General features: G+C 34.4%; 1 protein-coding gene across 1 annotated transcript; it reads right to left on the bottom strand.

The window, feature by feature from the left end:
• Positions 1–2,616: 2,616 nt before the first annotated feature.
• LOC119252866 (uncharacterized protein KIAA0408-like) lies at positions 2,617–12,030 on the bottom strand. The gene is made up of 4 exons (XM_037520367.2): positions 11,672–12,030; positions 11,504–11,583; positions 8,479–9,808; positions 2,617–6,486 (listed from the first exon to the last, which is right to left on the bottom strand). Exons 1-4 carry the CDS (start codon positions 11,996–11,998, stop codon positions 6,313–6,315), a joined length of 1,911 nt encoding a protein of 636 aa, XP_037376264.1. The 5' UTR covers positions 11,999–12,030; the 3' UTR covers positions 2,617–6,312.
• Positions 12,031–12,592: the final 562 nt, after the last annotated feature.

The following is a 12,592-nucleotide window of genomic DNA, read 5'->3' on the forward strand; positions in this document are numbered from 1 at the left end:
TATATGAAGGTATATGTAGTTCATTCATCAAATTTCTAGAAAGAATTTTAGACTCTGGTGATAGAATCACCAGTCACCTAAAAGGAAAGTGGAGGGAAGGGTAACACTGTAGAGTTCATCCTCTTTGCCGGTCTTTAAAATTCCCTCACAGTGAGGTTTCCTGATGGCCTCCATTATTTTTCATTCCTAAAAAAAATCCCATATGAGAGATTAAGTTGCACTGACCCTCCCTTCATTTCAGCTTTGTGGTGTTTACATCTCTGCACACCTACAAGTGTGTCCTTCACTGGCTACCCAAGTCTTCTTAACTCCCAACTTCAGTAAAGGTCACTCCAGTCCTAGTTCCAATGAAAATGCCCCTTCTTTAGTCTTCTTGCTTAAGTTTCCTACATGGTAGTTCCCAAGATTGGGCTTGTTTTGACCCATTTCCTTCTCTGGGCATTTCATTTCTATTCTGGCCAGGGACTCTGTGTCTGGTCCCTGATGCTTGAATGAAGGATCATACTCAGCGAAATAAGCCAGAAAGAAAAAGAAAAATACCGGATAGTCTCACTCATAGCAGGAATTTGGAAAACCTAAATAAGGGGCCAGGAAAAAGACTAATTAGACAAGCAACTATAAACCAGAGACACCCTGGGGAGGGGGGGAGGAGAGGAGGGATTAGGGTCAAAATAAGGGGGGTGGGAATTGTATGGGGAATATAATCAAAATGAAAATGCATACATTGTGCAAAAATGAAAAATGATGTAAGAATTATAAAATAAAATATATTAATAAAAAAATCTCCTGGAGGATGATTGCCTGACTCCACGGAAGTGTCTGCCCAGAGTTTTTTTTTTTTTCAAGATTTATTTTTTATTTATACAAGAGCTGGGGTACAGGCCAGAGTCGCAGGAAAGTGAGAGGATTCACCAGAGACAGAGTGGGGAACAGAACAGGCAGGCAGACTGAAATACACTGCGGAGGGGAGCAGCAGGCCAGGCAGGAGAGGTCTGCCTTGCCATGTGGGAATCTCCCTGGCTGGCCGGGAATCGAACTGGTGCTGCGGAGGCAGCTGCGGACAGCTTCACAGCTCGGAGCTCAACCCGCTGTGCCACCAGAGGAGGCCCCTGCCCAGAGTTCTTAATGTGCATTTCCAGGCCTTGATTTGTCTGGGAAGTCTAGTGCTTGGTTTTGCTGAGTTGTATGCATCAGGAATTCATTTAGTTTTAGCCACTTTTAGTTTCCTTTTTAAGGAGTAACTAAACTAGTCACCTTTTCTTTCTTTGCCTGGCATTTCCTAAGAAAAGTCTTTATTCCCAGTGATTTACCCCCTGAATTTTAACATCTAGTCTGTCCCCCCTTTTACTCTTAGCTTTCTCTTAAGAAACAGTGTAAGTGGTTCTCTGACTTTCCTTGCAAACTATGTCACTCCAGATATCATTAACTCAGAGTTCTTTAATGATTTAAACACTTTTTTTTTTTAAACAAAGATGGAAGTGAAAAGGCGTATCATTAGGGTTAGATAATTTGACATTATTTTGAGGCTGGAAAGCATTATGTAGAAAAAAATCTTCAGATTTCAAAAAGCTGGATTAAATTTAATGATTTTTTTAAAAATTACATAAGTAACTTAATTGGGGAATAAAGCTTCTGGAAAAATTTGGTAGGAAACAACTAATTTTGGAATTAGATTATGAGAAATAAAATCATGCTCCAGGTAAAATGCTTTCATTCATTCTGGAGTACATTTGAGTCATAGAGTGAAATTTTTCTATTTTTTGAAAACAGGAGGTCAGGAGTCAGTTGATGCTATAGGATGAAGATTGTTTTGAATACTTAAATTGGGCTACTTGTTGGCTTTACCTTCAACATTTTGGCCTACATACAAAATTTATATAATATCAGAGTATAGGCATTAAAAATAAAAAATAAAAAAACAACTGTTTTGATAAATTGAGCCTTCTTCATGACTTCTTGAATACTATCTCTTGAAATCATTAAAACCATATAAATTATGATGACTTTTGCTTAAGGTCATTTAAAGATAAAATTAAGAAAAACTTTCAGTGGAAACAAAATAAGAATTTGTCAAGAATAAAATATAACTGCCTACGCTTTGTCTTCCTCTTGCTTTCTGAAAAAAGTCTACCCTAAATAGTCTGAAGTGATATTTATTTCTAAGTATTTTCCTGGGAAATATTATCATGGCTATTTAATTTTTCTTTCTGTAATTACAAATCATAATGGCTGTCCTGAAGTTCATTTTAAGAAGTAACCAAAGCAAGGCACCTGAACAAGCTTTGCAAAGCAAGTCAGATTCACATGACTATACAGGGAGACAGGATCCTGGTGTTGGTGCCCAGTTGGTTGCCCTCCCTGTGACTTCAGCAGCTATGCAGACTCTCCAAGCTTCAAGTTTCTCGCTTCTAAATAAGATTGTTCTGTGTTATTTAGAAATTTCTCCAATTTTAGTCTAGGTCCTTCCATATCTAGCTTCCAATAAATAATTTTTTTTTTGGAGAAACTTGCCAATCTTACCTGTTGGATTCACAAGATCATTGCAAAATAGTTTGTATTTTAAGTCATGATTATTTTTCCCATTGAAAAAAAATTCTTATAAGAAAAATTCATATAGTAAAAAATGTTGGGTAGAAGTTATCTTTGGCACTTGCCTGAAGAATCCTCTCTTGAATCTTTTTTTAAATTTGTTTTAATTTTTTACTTTATGAAGCTCAGTTTTTTTGAAGGGGTATATTTTATGGGTTCCAGGAAATTAAATAAGTCATAGTCATACATTCCAATAAAGGTACTTGCTAATTAAAAATACAGAACTGGAAGCAAAATAGTAGTAAAATGAAAATATAAACTTGCCTAAAATTGTTAGCTAATTTCATCCTATCAGTACAAAGTATGGAGTTAAGTTGTCTTTTCAATCAAAACTTAGACTCCATTAGCAGTTTAGTAGGTACAAAGTAATATCACTGTATGAAAAACATTGGGTTGTAGGTGGTCAGCTGCAGGATATCAGGTTTTGCTTTTATTTTCCACTATCTAGAGACATTTTGGGAGAAGTTGTGTTGAAATGTGCACATAATTGAGTTTAGAATGTACACAGCTCTCACCTTTACTGGAGATCACTTCAGGAAATCAAAATGTTCTCAGTGTATACAGATGCCACAGCAGGTGTTTCCATGCCTGTTTTACATGCTAGCTTCCAATGGCTGAAGATTTCAACATCAAGTAGTTGCTGTTCAACAAATGTATGTAAAATAATTTTTAAAAGATTCTTATTTTATGGAAACAGATTCTCACTTTTAGGTCCAGAAATTTTCTACAGATGCCATGGAGCCTGGCTAAATCCTCTAATAATACTAAATCATATTTTGTGATGCTTGTAACTGGTCATCTGTACTGTCTATGCAAAAACTAATGGAAGTTATGAATAATTTTTGATAAAGTGAATTATTAAAAGTATTTATATTTGGCTTTGGACATAAGGTAATACAGTAGGCCCTGAAATAACATTGTTAAGTTTTAATGTTGATAAGAAAAGAATTCCGTTGAACAAAACTACATTACTCAAGGGCCTGGTGTCATTATATGTAATTTCACTTAACCAGTTCCCAAGAACCTATCTGTCATGGTAAGTGAGGTCTCACTGTATAGTAAGTTAAATAGCAAGGAAACAGACAAGTCTGCCTGTGCACAGAGAAACTCTCTCTTCACTGCTTACTCCTTTCTGAGATCAACCCAAATCAGTAATCCTTAGATGAAATATTATAAGACCTTTTTCTGGGATAGAGAAGATGTCCATTAACACAAATGCTTCTAATTAAATATTTGTAAAATGTTCACAAGTCCCTCAAATTCAGCAATAATGGCATAATGAAGTGCATATTATTGAGAGGAAAATGCTCATCCAAAGTAGAAAAACTATTGGTTAAAAATCACAATACATCAAAAATATTTTTCAAGGATAATTTCCATTTACCTGATAGGGTTTTCCATTAAAAATACAAAATATTTTAAAAGAGAAAACAGGACATTCAAATAATCTGTTTAGTTTCTTCATTTTTACAATCAAGAGTTGGAGGAGATGTCTTTTTTTCAGTCCTAATATTCTATGATTTTAGTCAATATAATAAATTAAGATGTGTCCCACTGTTTCATTATAATGGTCATCAAAAAAGTGACTTAGAATTATGAAGTCTGATAATACAACTCTTTCAATTTACCAATGACAAAGGCCAAGTCCTAGGGAAGTAATGTTTGACTATCCAATAGTACCCATCCGTTAGGGTATCAGTAAATGCCACTACTTCCAAATTTCTCTAATCATCAAATGTTTTACTTTGTTTTATTAAAGATTTCAGAGTCCCTGTTCTCACCCCTGCAAATTCAATTTTAGTAACTGTGGGGTTTGAGTAGGAATTTAATTTTTAAAAGAGATCTTCAACATTCTGACTTGTAGTTAAATGTAAGAACCACAGATACACATCATACTACTTAGGGTAGAATGATGTTGAAGAATGAGTAAATATGTGGCATGGTTCTTGGGCAGACTCCAATGCTACACATAGCAGCATTTTCCTAACAGATCTATCATTTTATGCCAGTCTCCCAACTGTATGGAAAGTATACTACATGAGTGACACCATTTGATGTCAAGGTTACTTTTCTGACAGGCTTCTATGGAAAAAAGATACTCCTGAAGGACAAATAATTAAGAGTCGATCTCTATACCTTACTTACCATCTGCTCCAAACTCACATGCTAGAAGTTAAATTCAGCTCAACTCCTGAACACTTTTCTTATTGGAAAGGATGATCTGTCCCTCACCACGCAACAGTCGTGAGCCTTTTAAGGCAATCTGGGATTTGAAAATTATTTAGTTTATCTCAAGTTACGGTACATAATGATGTGAATTTCTCTAAGTTGTTAGACTATATTATAAGAAGTCTCTGAAAACTTTTTTTATAAGAATTTCCTAACTTTTTTTGGTAGTTAAAAGAAAAGTTTACATTTATGTAATATCTAATAACAAAATTGGTTTTATATAGAGACAGTGGAAAGCAAAGTTACCGCTAAGGTCTTCCTAGTAGAATTTCAAGCACCTCAACATTCACATTTCTGTCAGTTATCAATATAGATTTTAATATGTTTTCTATATGCAAATTGTGGCCAAAATATGTATTTCCATCCCTTAAGCTACTCAAAGATGCCAAAGTTTAGTTTAAGGCTTTCTTTTTAATGTCACATACTGTAAGAAATACAATATAATTTAGCTGTCAGCGAAATGTTGTTCTCGATTTTCCTTGTTAAATAAGAAAATGAATCAGCCTTTTAGCTACTAATTTTAGGGAAAAGATTTGAAGCAAAAAGTAAATGACTGACCTCTAGATATATGTGACTCTAAATAAAACAGATGAACTAAAAGCAAAAAAGGTAGAACTCAGCATAATTAAATGTCTTTTCATATCCCTTTAAGGAATGTTTGTTACTGAAGTTGGCAAAATAAATGCACTAATTTAATCACGTTGCTTATAAGGCAGTCTCAAGTATATAGTTAAAGCCATAATTGACTACCAAATGGTATGTAAAAGGCTTTGTGAACATTTTATCATTCCTTTGGATGTCTGATCTGTTAAAACTTATGACAATTTACTTAAAAGAGCTAACAAGGAAATCAATGGTATTAATCTTATATGGATTAAGAAACTATGAGCTGTATATAGAAATCTATCAATATTAGAGATGTGTATAATTCTTATTTTTCAATGTACTTGGGGCCAAGGAAGTGGTTAATTAGTACATGTATCTCAAATGCCTTATGTGGATACCCATTAAAAGGTATACAAAATATAAACAGTATTACTGTATATTTTCAAAATTTTAAATAAACACAAAGAATGTATAGGTATACATGTTATAATTTCAAAGTCAACACTAGCACATATGTTTTTCTTATCTAAATACATACTAAGATATGTCTTATTTCAACTCATGCACCTACAAACACATGACCATGCACATAATCTTGCTTTCTGACACTTGCAAGAAAGTTAGAATATACAATATAATACACTGTTTCAACTTATCATATCAGCAAAGTAATGAGGATGGCACTAAAAAATTTGATCTAAGAAATCAAAATACAGAAAGGTAATTTTTCCATAGAATAAAAACACTGAAGACTGATGGGAGTAAGATTTAAATTGCTTGTCCCAGTGATCTTGACAGATACAGAAGAGAGAGGATTGGTTGCAAACACTCAGGATGCTCTGTTTGGCAACTGGGACTTTTTGTAATCTAGCAATTCAGGCCAGAGACTCAGACCATTGATGCTTCAGATGGGAGAGAAATAGTGTAATTATGGGCAGTTCTCCGCAAGGCAGGGGGCGCCGATGGAGACCTCGAGGCCCATCTGGAAGGGAGACGGCGATTTGCTGGCCTAGCAGGTCGGGAAAACCCTTTTCCTTGTGAGGACTTCACTGCCATGGATTCCTAAGACATACAAAAAGACATTCATCTCATTATGCAGGCGCCAACAGTAGGTTTACTATATTATTGACCCCAACTATTGGATTAATGAATTAGCATATTTGTACAAAAGAAAAAGCAGTAAAAGCTAAAGATTTATCTGCTTATTTAATACTTATCTAATATTTATGGTCTTGATGTTTAATCAATGCACTTTTAATATGGAATATGGCATTTGATAATTTTATAGATCGCTTCACAATGATAATTCTTAATACAGCTGATCTCTTTTAGAACTTATTAGTTCATGATTGAAAAGTTCATGTTTAATAATTTTAATATGATGAAATGACAGATGTTCTTAGAGGGTTATTAGGATGTTTTGCTGTTATGTTAAAACAGAAAAAAATTATAGAAGAAACTGAGTTCACTTTAAGCAAAAGGCATGTGAACTAACAAATTCTTTAACTGATGTTTCTTTCTCTTTCACTAGGAATTGCTGTCACTATCTCTCAACAACTTCAAAATTATCACTATAATACTTCAGTGAAATATAACTTTATTCTAATTTCTAATAAAGAGTTGCTATCTATAGTGGGCATCTTCTGATGATTGAAAATATTTTCCTTTCTTTCCTTTCTTCTTTTTTAATTTTAAAGGAAAAACATCCTTGGACCCTTGCAATTCAAAATAAAACATTTCCATCTTATACTTTTGGTTCTTATTGACCTTTTTACACAATCTGTGCTCTTTCATCTGAGATGGGCTATATGGATGGACTTCATTTTTATGACAGTCCAGATTTTTCTCTTTCTCTCTTTAGTCTTATTTTTTCAGACCTGTTCCAAGGGTAGGGTATGTAGAACTAATACACAAGATCTACATGGAGGAAATCCCCCATCAATATAAGAGTGAGAAATCTTTAGTAATATTTCTTGCTGGCTAGTGAGAATATTGGTTGATTTTTACATACATGTTTCCATTTCCCATATGAAGCTACAGGACATTAATAAAAACAGAGAAATGCAAAAGCAAGCAAATTATTTGCACAATGTACAAACAGGCAAGATTTTGATAAAATAAATAAAAATGGATATTTTGCAGGGTTTGAAAACCACATTAAAACAATTTTTGTTTACCTCAGAAGGAGGTATAGTTTAAAATTATGCTGCATAAACAGTGCATTCTATAAAACTAAGAGTTTTAAAGCAATGACTAATTACAACAATGTCACCTCGTAATTATTTGTAAATTATGTCTAAAAAGGGACTGTTGGATATCACTTCTTGGTAAATACCAATACCTTTGACCTCTTTTTCTTCTATAAGTAACAAAAAGTATATTCTTTTGCAAACAGAAAAAGAGTACTAGTTTATTTAAATACCCATTTTGGGGGCAATTTTAATATCAAGAATTTATACAAATATGAATGTCCTATTACTTTAAGCTGTAACATCATTTTCCACTTTCATGGTTGCCTTTTAACTCCACAAATAAGATAACTCTAACAGGCACTATTTGAAATGATTACACTCACATTCATGTGATTAACACCATGAGAAAAAAAACAAGAATCAAAAGCTGGGAATGACTGACCCAATCACAGCGAATAACTGAAAACTGCAAATACTTTAAAAAATATTTCCCATAAACTTTAAAAAATATAAAGACTTCTAAAAGGGAAATTCTATAAATCAACAAATGCATACGTGCAATAGTTTTTCGAGAAACTTACAACAAACACTTGATTTTCTGAGGTTCTTAAACCTATTTATGCTCTCACTTCAGAATTTCAAAAACTGTGCTATTCCCAGTTTCAAAAACTGTACTTTAAAAAGTTCACATTGAAAGATAATTCTAAAGTAAACATTTATTCATAAAAATGGTGTCAAGAAACTAAGAAGAAACCAAAAGATGCACCTACATTCTATTTGTATGAACAGGCGATTGACTGAACTCTAAACCACTGCTAAGCAGACAGGCAGCTCTACAAAAATAGGTTATTTACTTTCTCACCTTTGTTATCTTTCTCCAATCTACTCCTTGCTTCACTTGTGCCCCACCCAGAGCTGTCTTTCTCTGAAGCTCTTGTTCTATTTGGAGCACTTCTAAGTGCTGACTTGACGTGGCCCCACCACCAATGTCAGAATTACATTTGGTCCAATTATTCTGGAAACATTGAGAATTTTGCAATGCAGACCCTGTTGGTGTCTCATAGGTTTTCAGCAGCTTTTCCACAACACCATAATTTGACCTGGGGTCAGCTGATCTTGGTCGGCCAGACAAATTACTTGGTCTCCAGTCATGCTCATGAAGCATGTTTCGATAACTGCTAGGACTCAAGCGGTCCTGCATTTGCCTGACTAAGCCTGTGGTGGATTTTTTGGTGGGATTATCAGACACGTTTTCCCTGGGCACAGGTATGTAGGCACTAGTTTTCAGAATATCAGATACACTGTCATTTTCTGATATGTTACCTGTGCATGTAATTAAGGTATCAGAGGGCTTAAGACCTTCAGATGATTTTGAGTAGCTTTGATTTTGCTCTATTGCACGACAATTTCTATTTGTCCTAAATACGGTTCTGTTAAATTCATCCGTCTTTGCTGCCAGCTTTTCATTCCTTGTAGTCCGTTCAAAGCCACAGCTGAAACTTCTAAATGGGCCACTGCTCTGCGTCATGGGGGAGTAGCAGTCATTGCTCTTATGAAGTTCAGGATGAGATTTAGCAGGGTGATCTGGGATGACCTTTTCATACTTGAGTTTATGGGGAGTAGAGCAGGTTTTCTGAAACCACAATGCAGAAGGGCTATTTTTTGCACCTATCCCAATGTCACATGACCACATGCTACGTCCAGCATTTTCATTACCCAGAGGTTTGTTAGGTGTTTTAGCTTCTGGTGCCAAAGAAGAACACACGATGCTATCTTTTGAAGTCTTCCCTTCATTTAAACAACACACAGGCATCTCATTGTGACTCAGAAGGAAATGAGGGTTGCAGTTCCTTTCACCTTGACCTTCTGGTACCACCCAAGTGTTGTGGTCTAAATTTGCCTTTAAACTTCCATGGGCTTGTTCAGCATATGAGCAGGGAAAATTTCGAGATGTGCTTCTTGGAGGAGGAAGTGGTGGACTTTCATTTTGTTGCATATTGATTGCATCAATTCCACATATTTGCATAGAATTGTTTTGGAGAATATGATTACCACTTAGATTCTTTCCATATTTCTGTTTTTCTTTTTCTAAGTTGATTGGAAGAATGCACTGGCCATTGTTGATCATGCGGTCTCCATGAGGCAGATTAATTACATTTGGCATTTCCTGGAGGAAAGACTCTGGCTTCATCCTAAACAATTATAAACATAGTATTTTAGTGATAATTTTACTTGAGATAAGCTCTTAAAGAAAACAAGAACGAAGCAATGGGGTTCTGCTACAGGATAAAAATTTCAGAACTTCCTTGAGCATCATTTTTATATAAATCCCTAGTCAAACATTTCAAGTCACCTGTATTGCAGGAGAAAGCCTACCTTTCAGTGTTGTATTCAAATCTCTACATATTTTGACCCAAATTATCTTACTAATCTTTCTTTTTTTTCTATTATTTGAAACTTCACCTACACCCAGACTGTGTGACCTCTGGTGTGTCTGTGTAGCCTCTATGCATTTGCTATTGGCATTCCTGTTTCTATATGTTTCCTCTTGCCATTTCCTTTCCGCTACTCTGCCAAGAGAATTCCTACCCATTTTGTCATGTGAGCTCAAGTTCCTTCCCTTGAATTTGAAATAACAATTTAAATGGTATGACATAAATAGGAATAGAAGTAATACCCAGTGGAAGGCATTAATGGATTTGAAAGAAACACTTTTCTTTGATGAGTAAAGGGCATATTGGCATAGTGAGCAGCAATAAAAATAGTGTGGCTATTCAAGTAAGTTGTTTTGTGTGGATGGATTATAAAGCAGAGTTGGAAGGATGATAGAAAGTAAGGAGAAAGATTAGGTCAAATTATATAGTGTCTTTGAATTATATAGTAAAGATTCTGAATTTTTCCTAAAAGCTATGGAGTGACAGGAGAACTTCAGACAAGGTGTAATTTGTAAAAAAAAAAATTGACAGATCTTTTCTGAGTTATCAAATATACCTTAATTATAGCAACAATATGGCTTCACAGGTTGTTAGAGTGGAAAGCAAAATGTGTGTCTTTCTTAATTGACAAATGACCTAACACATATGCTAATACTATTTCTTCCATACTTTGAGTCAGAAGTCAACTATTTTATTCTCTATAGTTGTACAACTTAGGCTGGAGGAGAATTAAAACATTGAGATAGAAAGCAGGTAATTTATTATCTTATTGTCCTAATTAAAATAATTATATCCCTAAAAAGTAACTGGCAACATGAATGCTGGATGGGTATGGTAAATGAAATATATTTATTTCAGTGGAATTTTGCACATGTGAAAATGCTGTTATAAAGGACTTTAAAGATTCTAGGGTTGTTTCTATTGGAGGACACAAAAATCCTTGGCTGACAGTGACATTTTAAGGTGATAGAACTCAAAGATTGTTTCTTCAGGATTGAAGTAATAGCCAAAACAGTATTACTTAGGGGCTTGGGATATGGCTGTTGGTAACACATTTTATGATGGGGTCTGTAACTGAAACTAAAAACAAGCCAAAAATTATAGGTTTATTATACTTTAACCAGGAGTTGAAATACACAGTACAAAAATATGTGTCATGATTATTCTAAAATGAAATGGACAGGATAAACAATTAAATTTTCATCTGTAAGAATTTTACAATAATATCATAATTTATTTTGTAAAACAAATAAACATAAAGCAAAAAAGAACTATATTAAAGGACACATTAACTTTTAACAGACAGTAAAGTAATCCAAATACTCAGATTACAACAAGAATCATTAGATTTGCTTTAAATGAACAGAGAATATATGAGTTTGGATACACTGACTGAAAATAATGTTCTTTTTTAATTCTCCAGCATAAAAGAATCAGAAACGTATAGCTTACCTTCTGTGGTTAGACCGCTTTCGAATTTCCTCTTGAAAGGTACATAATTCTTCACTAACTTTGGCAAGTTCTTCAAGAGCCTTTATACATAGAAGTAATAGTATGTTAGCATTTCAAAATGTAAATATTTCCTTAGAAACAGTTGTAGGTCAATCACATCTCACTTACAGTGTTGAGAGCGCCAGAACAGCCCTTGCTCTCTTCCTCAGAAGTCCTCAGGTCAAGCCAGGCCTCACCTTTCTTTTGGTTGTTTGTGACCAAAGGATCCATAAACCCTACTTTGGATTTTTTTGATTCTTTTTGTTCCTTACACATTTGATTTCCTTCCTCTAGTAAGCTCTGCTCCATTTTATTGTCCTTTTCCAGACCATCCCTGTGATTCATCCCTATAAATTCACATTTTCCTGAAGTGGGGTAATTTGGAGAACATGCCACCATTTTATCTTGAGTGGACTTCTCACGATCAAGATCGGCAATCCTAGCACGTTCATTCATGTTGACTTTCCTCCGAAGTTTTACTTCATAGCAAAGCTGTAAAGAAAGCAAAGATAGAGTTTTGTTCCCCCTAATTCACTCTGTCAATATTTTTGATACTAAGCACATTGTTTAGAGTTCTCTTTGCTACATTACAATACCCTTCCCTTGGGTATTAATGCTTGTCCCTGCAAACAGCACTTCGAAAATCTGGATTTAGCTGGAACAACTTTGATGAACCATAAAGATCATAAAGCATCAATGGCAATTTCTGTCTTTCTTCCTGAGTAGGAAAAAACTCCTTTCAAAGATAAAAATAAATTTGTATGTATAAATTAATATGATACAGAAACACTATTAAAAAACTGAAATAACCTGAACCAATTACTGGCTATGCCCTAATCTAATTGCTTTCAGAGAGAAGGAAGAATTTAACATTAAGGCAAGTTTTATATATATATGATCCAATGTGTATGCCAACATTTAACTGTTTAACTAGGGAATATTCTATTCATTTTCCAATCAAGGGATGTGTCCTTTCAAAATTATATTGATGAGGGAGGGCTGGTATTACTGAGATTTTATAAAAGACAAGGCTCTGCACATTCTTAAAAA

The sequence above is a fragment of the Talpa occidentalis genome, unplaced genomic scaffold (genome assembly GCF_014898055.3).
Source record: "Talpa occidentalis isolate TD23 unplaced genomic scaffold, MPIMG_talOcc4v2.1 talOcc4.2, whole genome shotgun sequence".
Classification (NCBI taxonomy): domain Eukaryota; kingdom Metazoa; phylum Chordata; class Mammalia; order Eulipotyphla; family Talpidae; genus Talpa; species Talpa occidentalis.